At 39.1% G+C, this 23712-nt stretch overlaps 1 protein-coding gene across 1 annotated transcript in view; it reads left to right on the forward strand.

The window, feature by feature from the left end:
- HACD2 (3-hydroxyacyl-CoA dehydratase 2) overlaps positions 1–23712 on the forward strand; it is a 114487-nt gene that overhangs the window by 66285 nt on the left and 24490 nt on the right. The window contains exon 4 of the mRNA XM_004745438.3: positions 15217–15305. Within this exon, the coding sequence (XP_004745495.2) occupies positions 15217–15305 (89 nt within the window). The remainder of the gene's footprint in view (positions 1–15216; positions 15306–23712) is intronic.

The raw sequence follows: 23712 nt of genomic DNA on the forward strand, positions 1-23712 counted from the left end.
GTTTCTCTCTAAATCTCAGCCTGTTGGTGAAAAGTCTCAAAATTATGTTGATTCACCACTATCACTTTTGGGAGATGGGGCTAGAGTAGGAGGTGCACAATAATCTTTCCTTTTTTGGCTAGAACTTTTAAAAATATATGATGTACAGTTGTTACCCAATTCCTTTTTGGTTGCTGCTGGTGAGTGTTGTTTTTGTTAGTGAATATTGCTACTTTTAGATCTGTGGATTTGGTATTTGGGTAGGGAGATTCTGGCTTCAATTGCCATCCTTTAGTTTAGTTACTGGCACCAGCTTTGTGTCGCCTGCCTTGCTTTGGTCTGGCCTCCATTACGCATGTATTCCTTGATGATTGATGACTGACTCCTTTTCTGTTTGTGGGCTCCAGCTGAACACTGTCCTGCTCTGCTCCCAACCTGCCTGACCATACCTGACTTGCAAACCAGTTTTGGTCATTAGTAGCTAATCTCCTAAGCCCACTAACCTGTTCCATCTGAGGGCTGTTCCGAACAGGGAGAATTTCCAGTGCTACCAACTTCTGCCAGGCACAGGGAGTCCTCAGAGCACCCTGGTTCCGGAGAATCAAATTCTTTGCCAGATCCCCTTTATACAGCTTTTGCTGAGCGTGCATGCGTGCGTGTACATACCCCACACATATAAATGCCTGTTTCTTTTATCTGCCATGTTTTGCTTCAAAAGTTCATTGCTATTTCAACATAAATTCCTGTAATTATTTCTCAAGTTATAACCTCGTCTTGCCAAAGATGTGCCCTGCTGATAGAGAAATTTGTCTGAAACCAAGAAGTGATCATGCCATTCTGTTTACAGATGTTTAGTTGCCTCACATCGCCTTCAGGAAAAAGGCCTAAAAATAAGAGCTATCCCAAACCAAATCAATTAAAGCCTGAGAGTTTTAAGTTCATGAGGGCAGGGACGAATCTCATTTACCATTATATCCCCAGCATGGAAAATAGTACTTGGCACAGAGTAGGTACTCCAGAAACATTTGTTGAATTCAATTAATAAGTAATAGATGCCTATTAAGTCCTTTTTTAATGAATTTTGTTCTAGTGATGGCTTACTGATAAGATTGCAGAATCTCTCTTCTGAAAACAACCAACTTAAGTAATCAACAACCAAAAATTTGAGGTGTAGATAGTTTTAACATGTTGTGTCATTGTGTTCAAATAAGGGATAATGGTGTAATAAATGTAGTCACATTGAGACTGACTGCAAGAAGTCTAGAAAAGAAAGGATCCAGTCTGGCTGTACTCCTCATTCCACAAGGGTTTGTGAAAACTTCTACAAGAATTATAATAATGTAGTATGCTTCAGTTTTGACTTGGAACTTTCTGACTACCATATTGAAAAGGGCAACTGAGAATATAACACTGTATGTTAACTACATTAAAACTAAAGTAAAATAATAAAAGAAAAAAAGGAAAGGGGAAGTTACAGAAATCTTATCAGACTGGAGAGGTGTAAATATTTCTTAGCATTGATTTCTGAGGCAGACTTCCCACCTAGTGCTAATATAAGGGCATTGCGTGATAAAGTGGATATTATACTGCATGCATTTCCTATAGCAAATAATGATTTTTTTAATAGTTCCTCATGAAATTCAACTGACAATTACAATACACCCAACTCAGTGATAGTTCTATTCAGAGCAAAGATGATGCTATCTATTTGGCCTTCTGTTGTTGGCCTGACTTACCTCCAAGAATAAACTTGGAGATACTGGCCTTCAGATGGTCTTCCTTATATAAACGGTACTTCTTCCTACTGACCTTTTGACCGGTCCAGTAGAGCAGGCATTTTAAGATTGGGCTGTCAGGATAGAGCCAAAACTTCTGTTTGCTGGGTGATCAATTGAAGTAGGTTCATATGCCATAGAAACCAAGTGAGCTTTGGTATGAATGACATCATTAGGAAATTCAGGTGCCTAAATGGGCAGTTTCCTGAATAGGGAACTTAGGGGAGCACCTGCAGGCAAAGCCAGGAACAATTCTGCATTTGCATCAAATTAGAAAGCATTGAGCAGTTTTTTATTCCTAGCTTATTAAGATTTAAATTTACTGGCTTTTTAATCCCTAACTTACTAAGATTTAAATTTACTCTGGAGGGGTAGGTTAAAGCAGCCAGGCTTGTATGCTCTTGGTGGGAGTGTATATTGATACAAATGTTTTGGAAAGCAATTTGGCAATGTATTTCAAGATCTTTAAAGGCATTCATAGCATTTGACCTAGTAGTTCTACTTCTGGGAACTATCCCAAGGAAATAATTCTTTAAAAAAATTATTTTTTTCTAAGCCTCAGAAATTTTTAAGTATTATTTTTAATACTTTATTACTTCATTTGTAATATCAAGAAATTTAAGCAATTTAAATGTTTCACAGAAGGAGAATAGATAAACAAATATATTCTACTCAAAGGAATATATTAACACTCAAGCTAAAATATTTTTAAGAATATGTTGTAAGAAAATTTCTCAAAATGTAAAGTGAAAGCAAACTACAAAGAGTATAAACAATAGAAGTTGAACTGTATTTAAAAATATACTTAGAAGAGAGAACGCCTGGGTGGCTCAGTTGGTTAAGCATCTGCCTTCAGGCTCCAGTCATGATCCCAAGATCCTGGGATCAAGTCCCACATCAGGTTCCTTGCTCAGCAGAGAGCCTGCTTCTCCCTCTGCCTGCAGCTCCCCCTGCTTTTCTACATTCTGTCTCTGACATAACAAATTTTTTAAGTCTTTAAAAGTGACTACACACACACACACACACACATATGCTTAGAAGAAAAGAATGGTGGGAAATACACCTAAGGAATAAATGTTCTTGGCTGTTAAATCTTACTTTAAAAAAATACATAATTTTTGATGAGCACTTTCAAAAGGAAGACATATAGAAATCTTCATATTCCCTAGGAAAGGGAGCTCTAGAGTAAAGAACTGAATCGCAGTTTTCATCCCTCAGAGCAACCAGGTCCTTCATTGAAGTCATACTTCCTAATAAGCATTCTGATTTCCGTATGAGGAAAAAAGTGCCCCTAGATGAAGGTCTCTAAAATCCCAACTCTTCAGTTACTATTACAAAGGCTGTGCTTCTGTTCTAAGTGAATAAAATGACATTTTGGTTTATTAGCTAGACTCCTCTGGATCTGATTGGCCTGAACCAGTCTCCCAAGAACCTGATTTTTGCTCATGAGTGGGATTAAATTGATTTATTGAACTTGGAAATCTGAGGTCCAGATCCTGGACTTCTTGATTCCCACCAAAGTGTATCAGTAAGCCTGGAGCACTGATCACTCCATTAACAGTCTAACCCATTGTTTCAATGGCAAAAGAAGAAAGCAGAAATGAAAGGGAAAATAATATTTTTAAGTGATGAGCTAGTCTTTGAGTTAAAAAAAGAAGAAACTAGAAATACTGGTGGTCTTACCTTAAGCAGCAAATGCTTAAGAACTCATTTAGGAAAGCCTTTGATTATCTATCTTTAGTTTTTCTGGTAATGTAATCTATAGTATAATCTGGCTAAGTATATTCACTTCGTATTTGACTCACTGATTGAGCTTCTTTAGCAGTATTACATATTATATCACCAGGCTTTGTGTTTAACTCATATATTTATTTTTTTATAAAAGCTTTATTCATATATTATTCACATATAAAACTCACCCATTTTGAGTATATAATTCAGTATTCACAGAGTTGTGCAACCATCACCTAATCAATTTTAGAACATTTTCATCAGCCCAAAAAGAAGCCCAATACCCATTAGCAGTTGCTCCCAGTTTCCCTCCTAACCTTCTAGCCCAACTAATCTGCTTTCTGTCTTTTTAGTTTGTCTATTCTTGACTTTTCATATAAACCAAATCATGTAACATGTGGTCTTTTGTCACTAGGTTCTTCAGTCAGTATGTCAGTATGTTATACTATGTATCAATACTTCATTTCTTTTTTATTATTCATTTCTTTTTACTTTATTTCTAAGGTTCCATTGCGTTTCTTTCTAAAATACCATGTTCGATTGATCCATTCATGTGGGTTTTTTTTTTGTTTTTTTGTTTGTTTTAAAGATTTTATTTATTTATTTGACAGATCACAAGTAGACAGAGAGGCAGGCGGAGGGGTGGGGAGGGAGTTGGGAAGCAGGCTCCCTGCTGAGCAGAGAGCCCAATGCTGGACTCTATCCCAGGATCCTAAGACCATCACCCGAGCCGAAGGCAGCAGCCTAACCCACTGAGCCACCCAGGCGCCCCCATTCATCTGTTTTTTGGACATTTTGATTGTTTCCAGTTTGGGACTGAGATAAATGCCACTATGAACATTCACTGCCAGTGTTTATGTGGGCATATGTTTTTATTTTTCTTGGATACATATGTACCTAGGAGGAGAATTGCTGGGCCATATGGTAATTCCATATGTAACATTTTGAGGTACTCTCAGACAGTAGCTATACCATTTTATATTCCTAATGGCAATGTCTGAGGGCTCCAGTATCCTCACATCCCTGCCAGCGCTTGTTATTCTCTGCAATAATGTATCTGATGATTGTAGCCATCCTAGTGAAGTATATCTCATTGTGGTTTTGATTTGCATTTCCCTGTTCACTGATGATTTGAGCATCTTTTCATGTCTTTATTATCCATTTGCATATCTTCTTTGGAGAAATGTCTATTCCGATTCCCTGTCCATTTTATAATTGGGTTGTCTTTTATTATTAAGTTGTAAGAATTCTTTATTTGGGGGCCACTTGGGTGGCTCATTCTTTGTAAGCACGTGACTCTTGATTTCAGCTCATATCATGATCTCAGGATTGTGAGATTAAGACTTGTGTCACACTTCTCCTTGGGCGTGAAGGCTGATTAAAATTCTCTTGCTCTCTTACCCTCTGCACCTCTCTTCCTTCTCTTTTTCTCCCTCCCTCTCTGGAAAAAAAAATTAAATATTAAAAAAATTTTTAATTCTTTTTTTATATAAGGCCTTTATTACATACAATTCATAGATATTTTCTCCTGTATGTTGTCTTTTCACTTTTTTGATAGTATCATTTGAAGCCCAGAAGTTTTTAATTTTGATGTCTATTTTTGTATGTGTTTGCTTTTGGTGTCATAGCTAATAAACTGTTGCCTAATCCAAGGTCACAAAGATTTACATTTATGTGTTCTTCCTCTCTTTTTTTAATCTTTAATACAATCTTTTAAAAGAAGGCGATCGTTTTTTATTAAAGACATCATTTGAATTTTATCTTTGCTAAAATGCTGGGGAAGAGGAGCAGAGTTTTTAATTAACATAATTTATTATTGGTTTCAGAGTTACAGGTCTGTGATTCATCACTATTATACAATACCCAATGCTCATTACATCATATGCCCTCCTTAATGTCCACCACCCAGTTACCCCATCCATCCCTCCCCCACCCCTCCAGCAACCTTCAGTTTGTTTCTATGATTAAAAGTCTCTTATGGTTTGTCTCCCTCTCTGGTTTCATCTTTTTTATTTTTTTCTTCTCTTTCCCTATGATCCTCTGTTTTATTTCTTAAATTCCACATATCAGTGAGATCATGTAATAGTTATCTTTCTCTGATTGACTTATTTTACTTAACATAATAACCTCTAGTTCCATCCACTTCATTGCATATGGCAAGATTTGGGGTGTTTTGGTGGTTGAGTAATATTCCATTGTGAATATATATATACACCACATCTTCTTTATCCATTCATCTGTCAATGAACATCTGGGTTCTTTCCATAGTTTGGCTATTGTGGACACTGCTGCTATAAACATTGGGGTGCAAGTGCCCCTTTGGATCACTACATTTGTATCTGGTATAGTATACTGGGTAAATACCAAGTACTGCAATTGCTGGGTCAAGGGTAGCTCTGTTTTCAACTTTTTGAGGAACCTCCATACTGTTTTCTAGAGTGGCTGCACCAGCTTGCATTCCCACCAACAGTGTAGGAGGGTTCCTTTTCTCTGTATCCTCACCAACATCGGTCATTTCCTGACTTGTTAATTTTAGCCATTTTGACTGGTGTGAGGTGGTATCTCATTGTGGCTTCAATTTGTATTTCCCTGATGCCACGTGATGTGGAGCATTTTTTTCATGTGTCTATTGGCCATTTGTATGTCTTCTTTGAAGAAATGTCTCTTCATGTCTTCTGCCCATTTCTTGATTGGGTTATTTGTTCTTTTGTTGTTGAGTTTCATAAATTCTTTATAAATTTTGGATACTAGCTCTTTATCTGATAAGACTTTTGCAAATATCTTCTCCCATTCTGTCAATTTTGGTTTTGTCCACTGTTTCCTTTGCTGTGCAAAAGCTTTTTTTTTTTTTTTAAGATTTTATTTATTTATTTGACAGACAGTAATCACAAGTAGACAGAGAGGCAGGCAGAGAGAGAGGGGAAGCAGGCTCCCCGCCGAGCAGAGAGCCCGATGCGGGGCTCGATCCCACGACCCTGGGATCATGACCTGAGTTGAAGGCAGAGGCTTTAACCCACTGAGCCACCCAGGCGCCCCTGTGCAAAAGCTTTTTATCTTGATGAAGTCCCAGTAGTACATTTTTGCCTTTGTTTCCCTTGCTTTTGGAGACATTTCTAGCAAAGAAGTTGCTGCAGCCGAGGTTGAAGATGTTGCTGCCTGTGTTCCCTTTTAGGATTGTGATGGATTCCTGTTCCACATTAAGGTCTTTCATCCATTTTGAGTCTATTTTTGTGAGTGGCGTAAGGGAATGGTCCAGTTCCATTCTAATGCATGTGGCTGTTCAGTTTTCCCAAACACCATTTGTTGAAGAACTATCTTTTTTCCATTGGATATTCTTTCCTGCTTTGTTGAAGATCAGTCGACCATAGAGTTGAGGGTCCATTCCTGGACCCTCCATTCTGTTCCGTTGATCTATGTGTCTGTTTTTGTGCCAATATCATACTATCTTGATTATTATAGCTTTGAAATAGAGTTTGAAACCTGACATTGTGATGTCACCAGTTTTGTTTTTCTTTTTCAACATTCCTTTGGCTATTTGGAGTATTTTCTGGTTCCATACAAATTTTAGGATTATTTGTTTTAGCTCCCTGAAAAATGTTGATGGTATTTTGATAGGGATTGCATTGAAACTATAGATTGCTCTATGTAGCATAGACATTTTAACATTACTTGTTCTTCCAGTCCATGAACATGGAACATTTTTCCATTTCTTTGTTGTCTTTCTCAATTTCTTTCATGAGCTTTCTGTAGTTTTCAGAGTATAGATCCTTTGCCTCTTTGGTTAGGTTTATTCCTAGGTATACTACAGTTTTGGGTGCAATTGTAAATGGAATGACTCCTTAATTTTCTCTTTCTTCTGTCTCATTGTCAGTGTATAAAAATGCAACTGATTTCTGTGCAGTGATTTTATATCCTGCCACTTTGCTGAATTCCTGTATGAGTTCTACCAATTTCTGGGTGGAGTCTTCTGGGTTTCCTCATTTGTCATCTGCAGAGAGTGAGAGTTTGACTTCTTCTTTGACAATTTGGATGCCTTTAATAACTTTTTGTTGTCTGATTGCTGAGGCTAGGACTTTCAGGACTATGTTGAACAGCAGTAGTGATAATGGACATCTCTGTCATGTTCCTGACCTTAGGGGGCAAAATCTCAGTTTTTGCCAAATAAGAATGATATTTGCTATAGGCTTTTCATGAATGGCTTTAATGATATTAAGGTATGTTCTCTCTGTCCCTCCACTGTGAAGAGTTTTAATCAAGAAAGGATGCTGTACTTTGTCAAATGCTTTTTCTGCATCTCTTGAGAGTATCATATGGTTCTTGTACTTTATTTATTTATGTATTGTATCACATTGATTTGTGGATGTTGAACCACCCTTGCAGCCCAGGAATAAATCCCACTTCCTTGTGGTGAATAATCCTTTTAATGTACTGTTGGATCCTATTGGCTAGTATTTTGGTGAGAATTTTTGCATCCGTCTTCATCAGGGATATTGGTCTGTAATTCTCCATTTTGGTGGGGTCTTTGTCTGGTTTTGGGATCAAGGTAATGCTGGCCTCATAGAGTTTGGAAGTTTTCCTTCCATTTCTATTTTTTTAAGCATCTTCAGAAGATTAGGTATTAATTATTCTTTAAATGTTTGGTGGAGGGGCGCTTGGGTGGGTTAATCACTGTGTCTGCCTTTGTCTTAGGTCATGATCCCATGGTAATGGGATCAAGCCGCACCTCCAGCTCCCTGCTCGGCGGGAAGCCTGCTTCTCCCTCTCTCACTCTCACTGCTTGTGTTCCCTCTCTGTCTCTCTTTGTCAAATAAATGAATAAATCTTTAAAAATAAATAAGTGAATGAATGAATGAATGTTTGGTGGAATTCCCCCTGGGAAGCCATCCAGCCTTAGACTCTTGTTTATTGGGAGTTGTTTTTGTTTTTGTTTTAAGATTTTATTTATTTATTTGACAGAGAGACACAGCAAGAGAGGGAACACAAGCAGGCGGAGTGGGAGAGGGAGAAAAGCAGGCTCCCCGCTGAGCAGAGCCCGATTCAGGGCTTGATCCCAGGACCCTGGGATCATGACCTGAGCTGAAGGCAGATGCTTAACAACTGAGGCACCCAGGTGTCCCTGTTGGGAGATTTTTTATTACTGCTTCAAATTCCATAGTTTGTAGTCCCTAGGAATGCATCCATTTCTTCCAGATTGTCTAGTTTGTTGCCATTTGTTGCTCATACTATGTGCTTACAATTGTTTGTATTTCTTCATTGTTGGTTGTGATCTCTTCTCTTTCATTCATGATTTTTATTTATTTGGGTCCTTTCTTTTTTTGTTAAGTCTGGCTAGGGGGTTATCAGTCTTAATAATTCTTTCAGAGAACCAGTTCCTACTTTTGTTGATCTCTTCTACTGTTCTTTTGGTTTCTATTTCATTGATTTCTTTTGCTGGATTTAGGCCTTACTTGCTGTTCTTTCTCCAGGTTTTTTTTTTAGTTGTAAGGTTAGTTTGTATAGCTGAGACCTTTCTTATTTCTTGAGAAAGGCTTGTATCACTATATATTTCCCTCTTAGGACCACCTTTGCTGCATCCCAAAGATTTTGATGTTGTCTTTTCATTATCATTCATTTCTATGAATTTTTAAAAATTCTTCTTTAATTTCCTTGTTGACCCATTCTTTCTGTAGTGGGATGCTCTTTTGAGTCCTTTCCAACTTTCCTCTTGTGATTGAGTTCTAGTTTCAAAGCACTGTGATCTAAAAATATGCAGGGAATGATTCCAGTCTTTGGTACTGGTTGAGACCTGATTTGTGACCCAGGATGTTATCTATTCTGAAGAATGTTCCATGTACACTTGAGAAGAATATGTGTTCTGTTGCTTTAGGATGGAATGTTCTGAATATATCTGTGAAGTCCCTCTGGTCCAGTGTGTCATTCAAAGCCCTTATTTCTTTGTTGGTCTTCTGCTTAGATGATCTGTCCATTGTAGTTAAGGGGGTGTTCGAGTTCCCAACTATTGTATTATTATCGATGTGCTTCTTTAATTTTGTTATTAATTGGCTTATGTAATTGGCTTCTCCCATGTTAGGGGCATAAATACATATAATTGGTAATTTTCTTGTTGAATAGACCCTTTATTTATGATACAGTGTTTTTCCTCATCTCTTTTTACAGTCTTTGGGTTTTTTATATAATGTTTTATTATGTTGTGTTAGTCACCATACAGTACATCATTAGTTTTTGATGTAGTGTTCATGGTTTGTATATAACACCCATGCAATACATGCCCTCCTTAATACCCATCACCAGGCTCACCCACCTCCCCACCCCTTCCCCTTTCTATTACCTGTAAAGTGACTGTTACTATATTTGTCTTTGTTCCTTTCTGATATATGTTAATTTGGGGATCTTTCCTTAGAGGATCCCTTTTAATAGTTCTGGTAGGGCTGGTTTGCTGGTCACAAATTCTTTACGTTTCTGTTCGTCCTGGAAGATTTTTTTATCTGTCCTTCTATTTTGAATAACATCCTAGCTGGATAAAGTATTCTTGGCTGCATATTTTTCTCATTTAGCTCCCTGAATATATCATACCAGTCCTTTTTGGCCTGCTAGGTCTCTGTGGACAGGTCTGCTGCCAATCTGTGTTTCTCCCTTGTAGGTTACAGATCTCTTGCCCAGATCTGCTCTCAGGATTTTCTCTTTGTCTCTGAGGTTTTTAAGTTTTACTAGTATTTGTCAGGGTGTTGACCGTTTTTATTGATTTTGAGGGGCGTTCTCTCTGCCTCCTGGACTTTGATGCTTGCTCCCTTCCCGAGATTGGGACGTTCTCCACTGTAATTTGCTCCAATATGCCTTTTGCTGTCTCTGTCTGTCTTTCCTCTTCTTGTGGGTTCCCAGTTATTCTAATACTGTTTCACTTTATGGCATCACTTATCTCTCGAATTCTCCCTTCTTGATCCAGTAGCGGTTTATCTCTCTTTTTCTCAGCTTCTTTATTCTCTATCATTTGGCCTTCTGTATCACTAATTCTCACTTTTACTTTATTTATCCTCGCAGTTAGAACCTCTATTTTTTTTTAAAGATTTTATTTATTTATTTGACAGAGAGAGATCACAGTAGGAGAGAGGAAGGGAAGAGATCACAGAGAGAGAGGAAGGGAAGCAGGCCCCCCGCCGAGCAGAGAGCCCGATGTGGGACTCGATCCCAGGACCCTGAGATCATGACCTGAGCCGAAGGCAGCGGCTTAACCCACTGAGCCACCCAGGCGCCCAGAACCTCTATTTTTTATTGCATCTCATTAATAGCCTTTTTGATTTCGACTTGGTTAGATTTTAGTTCTTTTATTTCTCCAGAAAGGGATTCTCTAGTGATTTCTATTCTTTTCGCTTTTTGCTTTTTTTCTGTCTTCTATGCTTTTTTCAAGTCTAGCTAGTATCTTTATAATTATTATATTATAATCAGAACTCTAGTTCTGACATATTACTTATGTCCATACTGATTAGGTCCCTGGCAGTCAGTACTGCCTCTAATTCTTTTTTTTTTTTTTGAGGTGAATTTTTCTGTCTTGTCATTCTGTCCAGAGAAGAACAGATGAACAAGAGAACAGAATATTAAAATGGCAACAATAACCCCAGAAAAATATACACTAAACAAATCAGAAGAGACCCAAAACCAGGAGAAAAAAAAAAGAATATAATTAGACATATGAGCAGAATAGAGCAATACACTGGATTCTGTGTGTATCTTGGTCTCTTTTTTAGAAAGCTAGATCCCAAAATTGTAAAGAAGAAAATCTATGTGTACAAAAATAAAATCAACTACAGTGAAACGATAGAATGTAATGTAAAAATGGAAATTAAAAGACAAGAAAAAGCAAAAGAGGAAAAAAACCCCAAGAACAACAACAACAAAAAAAAAAAAAAGGAAGGGATATAAACAAACAGGTGAACAGAGCAGAGCAATACACTATCTCCTGAGTGTCTTTTGGTGAGTTTGTTAGAAGAAACTACATCTCAAAATTGTAAAGAAAGAAAAACTTATATATACAAAAATAAAACTAAGTACATTGAAAGGATAGAATGTAAAAAACAAAAATAATGGAAGAAAAAACAATAAAAAGGGAATGTGACCAGACAGGTGAATAGAACAGTCATATACAAGATTTTGGGTGTATTTTGGTCTGTTAGAAGAAACTGCATCCCAAAAATTGTAAAGAAAGAAAAAAAGTGTGTGTGTATATATATATGTATATGTATATATATGTGGATGATCAAATACAACAAAGGGATAGAATATAACTGTAAAAATGAAAATGAAGATGTAAAAAAAGAGTTGATAAAGTAAGAAATTGGTTGAAAAAGGAAAGGAAAGAAGTTAAAGTTGAAAGACTAAGAATCATGGGGAAAAAACATGCATTCTATATGCTGTATTCCCCTAGGGCTGGAGTTTTGCAATTCTCATTGATCTAGAAACTTGGTCTTGGCTGGATGTTCTTGCTGATCTTCTGGGGGAGGGGCCTATTGCATTGATTCTGAAGTGTCTTTTCCCCAGGCGAAATTGCACCATCCTTGCTGGGGGCCAGGCTAAGTTATCTGCTCCAGTTTGCTCTGTGTGCCTTTTATTCCCTGAAGGCTTTTGGTACACTTTTCAAAGATGAGAATGAAAATGACAGCCTCCCAGTCCCTGGCCCCAGAGCCAGCGCTCTGGGCCCGACCTCTCAGGGAACCCTCAGATAAAACAATCAGTCACTCCTGTACCCCTGGCCTTCATCCGAAATCCCGGCCTGTGACCTAGTGTTTCTCTCTCAGGCACACAGCCCTGTTTGGAGTCTCCAAACCCTGTGGACTCCTTCCTCCTGGGTGAGGAAGGTGGGGTCTTGCTAGTTCAGCTTGTTGGGCCCCTGCTCAGAGAGCAGTTGCTTGACTGTGCTGTAGATCAAGGTTATGGTAGCCCTGAGCTGAGAGCCCACAAGTGGGCTCACTCTGCAGCCACCTTCCCTATCCGATCCCTGGGAGCTCTGCCACACTCAGGCACCCCCAGTCTCCCTGTGACCTTGAGGGATCCTGAGACCACACTGTCCCAGCTAGGTTCCACCCCCACTTAGCCACCTGAGCAGCATCCCTCACTGGAGCAGACTTCTAAAAGTTCCAATTTTGTGCTCTGCTGCTCTATCACTTGCTGGTCGCCAGCTGAGGTAGGCTCCCTTCCCTCCCCTCCCCCTACAGTTAATCTTCCCACTATCGCCTGGGATTCACTTTTCCACACCTCCTGCCTTGCAGAAAGTGGTCGCTTTTCTTTTGTAGAGTTGCAGCTCTTGTTTTCTTAGATCTCTGGTTGAATTCGCAGGTGTTCAGAATGATTTGATAGCTATCTTGCTGAATTCCTGGGACCAGATGAAATTAAAGTCTCTTGCTCCTCCACCATCTTGGACTCCTGCCCCCATTTATCTTTTCTTCTAAGAGTTTTATAGTTTTAACTATTATATTTTGGTTTTTGATCCATTTTGAGTTAATTTTTTTTTGTACTTGACATAAGGAAGTTTCTAACTCTATATTCTTTTTTTTTTACTTTTTTTTTTTTTTTGTCAGAGAGAGTGAGCACAGGCAGACAGAGTGGCAGGCAGAGGCAGAGGGAGAAGCAGGCTTCCTGCCCAGCAAGGAGCCCGATGTGGGACTTGATCCCAGGACACTGGGATCATGACCTAAGCCGAAGGCGGCTGCTTAACCAACTGAGCCACTGAGTTAGGCATCCCCTAACTCTATTCTTTTGTATGCAACTATCCAGTTGTCCCAGCACCATTTATTGAAAAGACAGTTATTTTTCCATTGAATTGTCTTGACATCCTTTTTGAAAATCAAGTATCTATAAATGTAAGGATTTATTTCTAGAGTGAACTCTATTCCATTGGGCTACATGTCCATGCATTTATTTTTCTTAAAATCATTCTACAAAGATTTATTGAGTATCTTTATATGCCAAGCATTGCGTGACATGTGCATGTTACTTGCTTTTGAGAGCTTAGCTGTTCTTCTTTGAAGCCCAAGCCTTCTTGAAGAAACACATTCTAACAGGATCTTGCATCTCTTTTTCTTAATGAATATAAGGTGATTCCTTTCATAGCCATACCCATGGATGTCTCCATGTACATCTCTGATTTGTACACAGTGTTTTGGAAATTTGTTTCTCTGTTTCATAAATGTTCAGAAGTCTGAGTGTGGTTTAGAAGGCGTGGAAGAATGAAAATTGGTCTGGGATAGTCCGGTGGACGTACTGAAGATGAGGTTAGTATTAGAGTGATAGGAAGATCTGCACCATGATGAGGGCTCCTGGCAGGTATGGAATGGCCCACATGCAACTTGAAATGTCCAGGAAGTTGGTAAGTGTAATTGCTGCCAGCAGGAAGGCTGGAGAGAAACCACAGAGGAGTGAGGGTAAAGGAGCCTGCTGGTTTGGTACCCATAATTCTGCTTCCTGATTTTACTTTAGGAGCAGTTCCCTACAAGTATAAAGTTACAACAAGAAAATGACGCTTACAGATAATGGCTTATTGCTGGGTTTAAGATGACCTAAAGGAGGCAAGAGTTTTTTGTAATGGTGGTGGCTGGTTTCTTGTGATTGTGATTGTGGGAATTGAAAGGAGAAGCCAAAGAAATTTAAACTTAGCAGAATTTAATGATTTCCAAAAAGTAAGGATTCCAGTGTTAAAACTTCTGCCAGCGCTTATTGTAATGCACAAGGTGAGAATGGTTTAATAAAGACAATAAGCTTTGATTATCATATGCTTATTGGCAAAATATTCGAGTGAATTTTAAAAGATAATTTAACCATTAGATAATACCTTGATATATATAGTACAGATAATACATATGATATGTAAGAGTTGCTAATGTTCATTGGATACAAATACAGTTGATTTCCCTTCTATAGGTGCCTATTCATTTTTGAAACCCATATTATAAAATGACCTTTCAGTGTCTAATTTTAGAGGTTAAGCAATGGTTTTGTTTTCTCTATATGATAAATGTAAAATATATTGCACTTGGCCAGTGATTTTGAAAGGCTTAAGAAAGGTACCTAGATCCATGTTATGCTGTTGCCATTAACAATATTGTTCTGGGGCGCGCCTGGGTGGCTCAGTGGGTTAAGCCGCTGCCTTCGGCTCAGGTCATGATCTCAGGGTCCTGGGATCGAGTCCCACATCGGGCTCTCTGCTCAGCAGGGGGCCTGCTTCCTTCTCTCACTCTCTATCTGCCTGCCTCTCTGCCTACTTGTGATCTCTGTCTGTCAAATAAATAAAATATTTAAAAAAAAAAAACAATATTGTTCTGGGGTGGAGGGAGGCAATATTAGTGTTTTGGAGGGGGATAGTTGGGGTTTGGGGTTGTCTTTTATTTTTTTAGATTTTATTTATTTATTTATCAGAGAGAGAACACACACAAGCAGGAGGAGCAGCAGGCAGAGAGAGAAGCAGGCTCCCCACTGAGCAAGGAGCCTGATGGAGAACTCGATCCCAGGACCCTGGGATCATGACTAAGCCAAAGCTAGACACTTAACTGACTGAGCCATCCAGGCATCCCTGGAGGAAAAAAGTTTTTAATATTGACTGTACTGAAAGACATTTTATATAAAGTTTCAGTTGCTCAAGATGGTTTTATGTCTTAACATTAAAATTAAATGTTTCAGAAAATGTATTACATGTTGAAACTTAGTACAATATACATTTATTTACCCACCCTAAAATTTCTTTCAGGAATCGTTCCATCTTCTGTTGTCCTGACTTCCTTCCAGGTGATGTCAAGAGTTTTTCTGATATGGGCAGTAACACATAGTGTCAAAGAGGTGAGTGTTTACATTGACTAAAATAAAGTAATACCAAGAATGCTAGTCAACATTTCTGTTTCTTGTGTGTGTTAGGGCTACAGATTGGAACTCTAGGTCATCACTGTAGCCCAAATGAAATGCATATTCGCTATGAGAATTGGATTACTGATGGGGAAACATACCCCAAATATGCAGTGTTGTTAAAGAGAAGAGTGGTTAAATGATAACGTCCTGCAGGCTTAGTTCCCATAGAGAAATTTGGACAATATGGATGTGGTCTGCACTTCAGTTATATTTTTGGGGTATCTTGTTTGTTTCAGCATACTGAACTGGACATCCTTATAGTGGAACTGTTGGGGGAGTAGGGGGTATTAATTCAGTCCAGAGCAGTCCTCTTTATAGGACCAGGAGAAACAAACTTGTTTCCACCCCACCCACCAGGATTAATGGAATTCTCAAACGGGCTGACTCTAGTGGTTCTGGAAGGGAAGTGCTCTGCTGAGGGGTGTGGGATAGTACGGACCCCCAGCAGGCCCAGGGATACTGGGAAAAAGCCAGCAGTACTGTCAGTGTGAATCGACAACCAAGCTTCATTTCCCAGTATGGGAGAAGGAGATTGTTTTCCTGTATGTTTTTTGCTTTTTAAAAGTCATTTATTTCTTGTTAATGTCACCTTGAGGTAGAGTACCTGTAGCCACCAAGAGGATTCATTTTTCAGTTTTTCTGTCCCAGACATCAGCAGTATTGGAATCTGTGGGGCTCATGAAATGTGCTTATCCATTAGCATTATTCTAGTGTTTTCTTTGTCTTCTATTCTCCCAAAACCTCTGTCAAAACATTTTGTTTTTCAGAATTTATTTTGACAGTTTCATTTGAATTTCAGTGAGGTTTTTTCTTTTAACTTTTTATTGGCATATGATATACAAACAGAAGAACACATGTGGCTAATAAGTTTTTAACCAAAGCTGATTAAGCTATTATTTTTGTTACATTCATATAAATTTGCTGATCCAAAGGCTTTTTTTAAACTTCTTACTTCTCTAAGGTATCTAAACTTTATATGCAAGAATGTCAAAACAGTAATGTACTTTTCAAAAATTTTATTTTAATTCCAGTGTAGTATAGTTAACATACAGTATTATATTATTTTCAAGTATACAATAATCTAGTAATTCAACCATGCTGTACATTACTCAGTGCTCATCCTGATAAGTTGTTCTTAATCCCCCTTCACCTCTTTCACCCATCCCTTCTCTGATAACCATCTGTTCATCCGTTTGCTACAGTTAAGACTCTGTTTTTTGGTTTGTCCCTTTTTCCTTTGTTCATGTAATCATATACTTTTTAAAAAGTGATCTCATTGCTTTAAAGAATAAAGTTTTTTAAAAAGACACATAAATCCTTTTTGAAATTTTTTTATTTAAACTCAATTTAGTTAATGTATGGCATATTATAAGTTTCAAAGGTAGAATTTAGTGATTCATCAGCGGCATATAAGGGGACTGCTCATTAAGTCAAATGCCCTCCTTAATGCCCATCACCGAATTATCCATATCCCCACCCACTGCCCCTCCAGCAATCCTCAGTATGTTTCCTATAGGTCTATATAGTCCTATAGTCCTACAGTCTATAGCCCTGTAGTCTCTTATGGATTCCTCCCTCTCTGGTTTTTGTCTTATTTTATTTTTTCTTCCCTTCCCCTATGTTCATCTGTTTTGTTTCTTTAATTCCACATATGAGTGAAATCATGTGGTATTTGTCTTCTCTGACATATTTTGCTTAGCATAATACTCTCTAGTTCCATCCATATTGTTGCCCATGGCAAGGTTTCTTTTTTTTTGGTGGCTGAGTAATATTCATATATATACATATATATGTGTGTATATATATATGTCATATTTTCTTTTTCCATTCATCTGTTGATAGATATCTGGTCTCTTTCCATAGTTTGGCTATTGTGGACATTGCTGCTATAAACACAGAGGTGTATGTGCTCCTTTGAATCACTATTTTTGTATCCTTTAGATAAATACCCAGTAGTGCAATTGCTGGGTCGTAGGGTAGCCCTATTTTCAACTTTATGAGGAATCTCCACACTGTTTTTCCAGGGTGACTGCACCCATTTGCATTCCCAGCAGCAGTGTAAGAGGGTTCCCCTTTCTCCACATCCTTGCCAACATCTGTCATTTCTGACTTGTTAATTTTAGCCATTCTTACTGTTGTGAGGTGGTATCTCATAGTGGTTTTGATTTGTGTTTCCCTGATGCTGAGTGATATGGAGCATTTTCTCATGTGTCTGTTGGCCATTTGTATATCTTCTTTGAAGAAATGTCTATTTGTGTCTTCTAGGCATGTATCCTAATGGGGCGAATTGCCCTTTTCTCACTCTTGTTTACGGAGTAAGGAAAAGTTACTTTACTTATACCGTGTAAGCTCTCCATTTCAAAGTTCTACAAATCATCATTTTTAACCAGTATTTCTTCCTCCCTTACTTATGTATTTACATTATTTCCTTTTTAAGTACCAACTTATTAACTTCCTGATAGTCTCAAGTGATCTAAACTATTTTTCTGGTAGGAGCTCATTCATAGTCTTAAACAGGTAATAATGTAGTTTCAGGAATTAAATGTTAGGTACATGAAGACAGTATTGTCAGCTACAGGCTATGTGATGGCTTTGCCTAAATAATTAGATATTAATTGTTCAGGTGCTAATGCTCCACTGATAGATTATTTATGGCTTCTGATTTTTTTTCTCCACTCTTCTGCCTTAATGATCACTCTTTTCCTTTTCTGCTTCTGGCAGAGGGGGTAACAGGTAACTCTAAAATGCTTATAATTCGTTTCAAGCAGTTTTGTTTGCCATATTACCAACATTTGCCATAATTAGCAACATTTGCCAGGATTTCCTGAGCGATCATTAAGACTGTTTGGCTTAAAAGCTATTAACTGTGTGAATTACAGACAGGTACGGGGACCTAGCTATTGTCCTCAGTAACCATACTACCTGATAGATGCAGATTTGACCATTTCAGATGGTTCATATATAGTGTCCTATTTGAGCTCTGCAGTAAGTTGTGCACTTGTTATATTTGCATATTCCAAATTGTTTCTCTGCAACCAAACATACCTAGTTTCCACTATCATTGACATACCATTTTCTTAAAAATGCGGTGCAGTTAATTGTGTTGTCTTTCTGCCATCTCTTGGGTCCTCTTCCTTTCACATACACCCTACTAATTACTTGACTTGCTCCTTTCTCACGTAATTAGGATTTAGTGTTTCTGCTGTTCAGGGATCATCGTTCTCTTTTCCTTGTTCCCCTTTTCTTTCATTATTTTGTTTGCAGTGTAGATGCCCTCCCAGCTCACCCCAGGTCATCGATAGCTAATGTGAAGAGCCGGTTGCTGTGGCATTTCAGAGGCCAGTCTGGTTTCTGTCACCTGGTCCTCAGTCCCTGCTCTTGGTCAAATCCTATTTTTCCTGCCTTAGAGTCTCATATTAGCTATAATTCACTTTGTTCTATATAACAGTACTTATGGCTTCCCTGCTAAACTTCCATTCTTCTGTTTCCTGAAACATCATTGAACTATCCTTATTTCCCTTATATTCAACTCTGTTTACTTTAACAGTGGGAACCACACAACTAACACATAAAGAAATTGATGTCAGAAATAACTGCTTTATAAAATATATTTCACTTTCTCATAGTAATGTTCAAATTCTTTTTTTTTTTTTTTTATTTGACAGAGATCACAAGTAGGCAGAGAGGCAGACAGAGAGAGAGGAAGGGAAGCAGACTCCCCGCTGAGCAGAGAGCCCGATGTGGGGCTCGATCCCAGGACCCTGGGATCATGACCTGAGCCGAAGGCAGAGGCTTTAACCCACTGAGCCACCCAGGCGCCCCAGTAATTTTCAAAGTCTTATTCTACTTTCATTCTCAGTTTGTTTTTACATCCTATTCTCCTCTAACTTGGTAAGAATTCTTCACATTTATAGCATTATATTTGGATATGGACTCTTTCTACCCCCTTTCTTTGGACTTCTCATATTTTCCATGCTCATTCCCCTTGTTTTTCTGTAATTGTACGTGGTGTCCTAAGGTGGGGCTTATATACCTTTTAAGACTAGATTTTACCTTTTTATATGTGAGATATATTTCCTTTTAACAGGCTTTATAGGACATATAGGACATGCATCTCACTGGTCATTTTAATTCTCTACCCATGGAATGTTGGTCACATAAGTGTTGCTGTGTACATCATAGAACCAGAAGGTGACCAGATGGTTTTCTATTATGATATAAAAGGACTCACCCAACAGTTAGTGTGATATCTTGATTGGCAGGATATTAAAGAAATAATTGTGGTCTCTTCAATGAAAAGCTTTTCTTAACTAAGTATAGCAAATAACCTCATTTTTTTCCTTCTAAAGAGCTCATATGAGCATAGTAAAGCTTCTGACAAAAATGACAAGCTCGGGGTGGGAGGTAGGACATAGGAATCAGCAATTCTAGCTGACCTCTTTCCTTTCCACTTTTCCTACCTGTGTCCCAGGCTTGAACTGGCTCCTTCTCCATCTCTTAGCCAGGCTGGCCACTGCTGCAGCCACATCAGACTACTAGGGGCTTTTTTTCCCCTCACACTGTATTTGAGTCTGTCCATTCTATCCTCATTGAGCTGAAACAAGACTGGCATTTTTCAACGTGAACTGCAGTGGAAAATGCTACCTTCTATCCCTCACTATAAACCCCCCTTCAAAAACACATGTGTTCATAGAGCATATATTCTTTTGTTCAAAAGTAGCTATGCTGGTCCCCAGTTTCCTAGATACATAAATGAGCCACTGTCCCTTTTTCTGACCCAGCCCTCTTAGAAGAAGTCATCCAAATCCTTGTTGGAGTTCTCAATTGAAGATCACGATGTTCTGAGGAGAAATCCCTGGGCAGTAGTTGAGAAAGAAGTTGCTGGACTCTCACTGTGACTTTAGCCCAAGTGCACTGAATACCATCTACAGTCTACTAGTAATAGCTTGCATAAAATAAAGCTATACCCTGCTTGAGTGCTGAGTGCTGAGCCTTGTCTCCTTTCTTCCTCACCCTCTGCCACCAATGGAGAAAGGGATGTTTTCCTGCATTCTTCCAGAATGTTCTGTGAGTTCTCCTCCTTTTACCAGTCATCTGTTTCCCATCTCTTTTTGGCATGCTACTGGGCTTTGTGATACTTAATCTGCCATTCTTGTCAACTTCTCAGTGAGATGCTTACAGAAAGCTTGCAATCAGTGTTTAAGAAAGTAACCTCCAGTTTTTTAATCATTCTACTGATCTCTGTTTGATGCATTGCAGTTTACAGAAGGCTTTATTAAGATATATTATGATCATTCACTCTTGATAACTGTCCCTTGAGGTAGGTTGTAGCCTTCAGTTAGAGTTCAGAAACTAGAGAAGCAATGTGATTGTCACACATCCAAATAAGCAGAATTGGGAATGGACTTCTGATTCCAAAGTTTTCCCTCTATATCAGAGCTTCCTTCTCACCGTTTAAGTCGTGGTATGAACACAACCTTATTTTTGGGTGCTGACCATGCTTTCTTTATCCCAAATGGAGTGGAAAACCCCTGTCTCAGATGCAGGAACACATGCGTCTGAAGCAGTTCTAGCATGCCGCACGCATGCTGAGCTAGGATTCTCAGACTGATCATCTCTCTGTATATGAAGTGTACGTATGAGCTGTGGGCTCTGGGCACTCGTCGGAGGCACATTGCCCACTTGCTCCTCTGTTGTTTCTGTGCCCAGTAGCTCTGTGATGAGTCCCTCCAATTAACTAGCCTTTCTCCTTGAAAGTTCCAAGACTTTTTTTCTGTTGGGGCTTATGGATTATTTGGAATAGAATTACCCAGAAAGCTTATTTAAAAATGCCCATTCCAAGTCCCACCCCACACTTGATACAGACTCTCTGGGAGTGGAGCCAGAGAAGATCATTGTGAATAAGCTCCTCAGATAATTGTATGATCTAAGACACCGTATGTTGTGATGTAATTTTATTATTTTTTTGTGATGTAATTTTAATTGACCTTCTCTTTTCTTGATAATCCTTCATATTTCTACTTAATTTACTTGAAGCCTAACCAGCTCTCACCATTCTTTTCGAGTCCAAGAACCATAGTTTCATTCTTGAAGAATGAAAGCTTTAGGGTTCCCTCATACCACTAGAATAAAGGCGCTGTGGAGTTTCTGGACCTTTTTCCAAAGTACAGCGTCTGCTGAGCTGAGACTCATGCTCCTGTCAGAGAAAGCCTGGGAGGCGCACCTTGAAGGCAGAGGATGATCAGAAACCACAGCATTAAAGAAGCAGCAGTAACTTTTATTTGTTTGTTTTTAAGATAAAGGATAAGGAATGCAGCTGCTTCACTTTGGTGTGGGTCCTGGGAAGGGCTCTGTCCTCGGGCATGTGCTTCACTGTGCCTGGCCATAACCAGCAGGCAGATTGTTTAGGACGTCATTCCCACCTGAGGAGATACTGTACAGACACTTCTCTTCCTGGGATTTGTCAAAAAATGTCACCTTCCTTGGTCAGTTTTATGTTCTAGGTAATTAGAACTCAGTATTCTAGAACCTGGAGGTTTAGTGCACATAACTCGTGTGAGGAGTTAATGAGAATCAACTTTGACGCTTACCCTGTAGCTTAGGGCAAAATAGCTCAATGTTCTAGGCCTTGTTTTTCTCATCTATAATGCGAATATCTGTCCTGCTTATGTCGTGGAGTTTTTGTGAAGATGAAGTGAGAAGGCTTATAGAGACACGGCAGCCTTATTCAGAAATCAAGGTCTCTAGGGTGCAGCTTTTGCCAAGTAGCTTCTGAAAGCTGTTGTAAAGCAGTTTCACCTCAGAAGGAATGTTCCTTCTTTCAGGGATGAACAGTTTGCTTTTTCTTCCTCTCCTTTTCTCTTCTTTTTCACTCTTGCGGAAACTAAAATACTAAGTGAAGTGACACCCTCACTCCCACACTCCTCATCCAATTCTGGTTGCATCACAGGCTTTTCTTTTCTGCTGGCCTCACAGCATGCACGTACCCTGTCACCTCTCGAGGTTTGGCTTTTCCTTTAGTGTTTCCTGTGGTGGCACATGCTTCTTGTCCCTAATGGCCATCTGTGAACACAGTGTTTTTCCCTGAGGCAGGAAGGACACCCTCTCTCCCCATCCATCAGATGAGGAGCTAAATGCTGTGTCGGGGGCACCATGTCCCCCCTCAGGTTCTGTACTTGGACCTGAAGCCATGCCACTCTGTCTTCTGGCACACCCTTACCATGGTGTTACTTCATCTTAGCAAAGGCCCTCAGGATACATTCAGCCTCTTTTGCCCCCTGGAATGTCAAATGTCTCAGATTCTCCACACAATTCCATCTATTCCCATACTTTCTATTTTAAATATTTCTGGAGGTGGATTTGCATCACCTTCACTTTTAAAATTAGCACTTCTCCTAAAGGTAGAAAACCTCAATATTTGATCATTAATCAGACACTGTCAAACTTGAGACAAGTCCCAGACAAAGGTGGCATACTGTATTGCCAATTCCACAGCTGTTCCTAATGGACACTTGAAGATAGTGGTACTTTCCTCATAGCTAGGTGGTTCATTCTGCCGTTGCCTATATTTAGCATAGGGGATTTGGGCAAAATCAGATTGCCTATTTTCCCCGCAGTGTATTTCTGTCTCTTCCCAACATTTTCTTGAGCTATGTATAAAGATTTTTATTTCAAAATACTGAAAGATATTTAGATTTTTTATAAGTTCACTTCTGCCATCTCATGTTGCTTCTTTCTCCCATTGTCTTAGTGCTTTTGTAGCCCTTGAGAAACTCCATTGGGACTCATTTGTTCAAAATATAGTCTGGTGGTCCTGTTCTTTGATAATTAAGTCAATTGTGTTAAAGCAAGAAACAATCAAGTATCTTAAACCATGTAAGCCAGAATTACCACCACTTCCTACAGAACATAGCCCCCTTTGTCAGTTAATCATTGACTAGGTACCAAGTTCAACAAAGTCAGGAATTTGGTTTCATTTGTCTTTAATGTTAATCTTTTTCTCCTCTGGGCTCTCCTCCCTGGGGTGACCCTGCCCCACAGACACCCCTACACTTGAAGCTTCTCAGGACCTTTTCTTCTGCTCTCTCACCCCAAGGGCTAACTCTGACATCCACCATTCCCAGTTGTCAACTCTGGCATCAGAAGCAATAGTTACATTAGGGAAATGCCCCAAAAGCCTGCACGGTTGTTTTCATATTTTCAATGGGCGGCAGGGGAGCAGGGGCGGGGGGGGGGCGGCAGTCTCACTCAAGGGAGGAGGAGCAAGGGCCAAACCTGCCCCAGCCTGACTCATTGCAGATCCATTGCCCTGGAGATGCCCAGTCCTTTCAGGCTTGAGCAC

This window comes from Mustela putorius, unplaced genomic scaffold, assembly GCF_011764305.1.
Source record: "Mustela putorius furo isolate JIRA1106 unplaced genomic scaffold, ASM1176430v1.1 tig00003834_pilon_pilon_pilon, whole genome shotgun sequence".
NCBI classification, from domain to species: domain Eukaryota; kingdom Metazoa; phylum Chordata; class Mammalia; order Carnivora; family Mustelidae; genus Mustela; species Mustela putorius.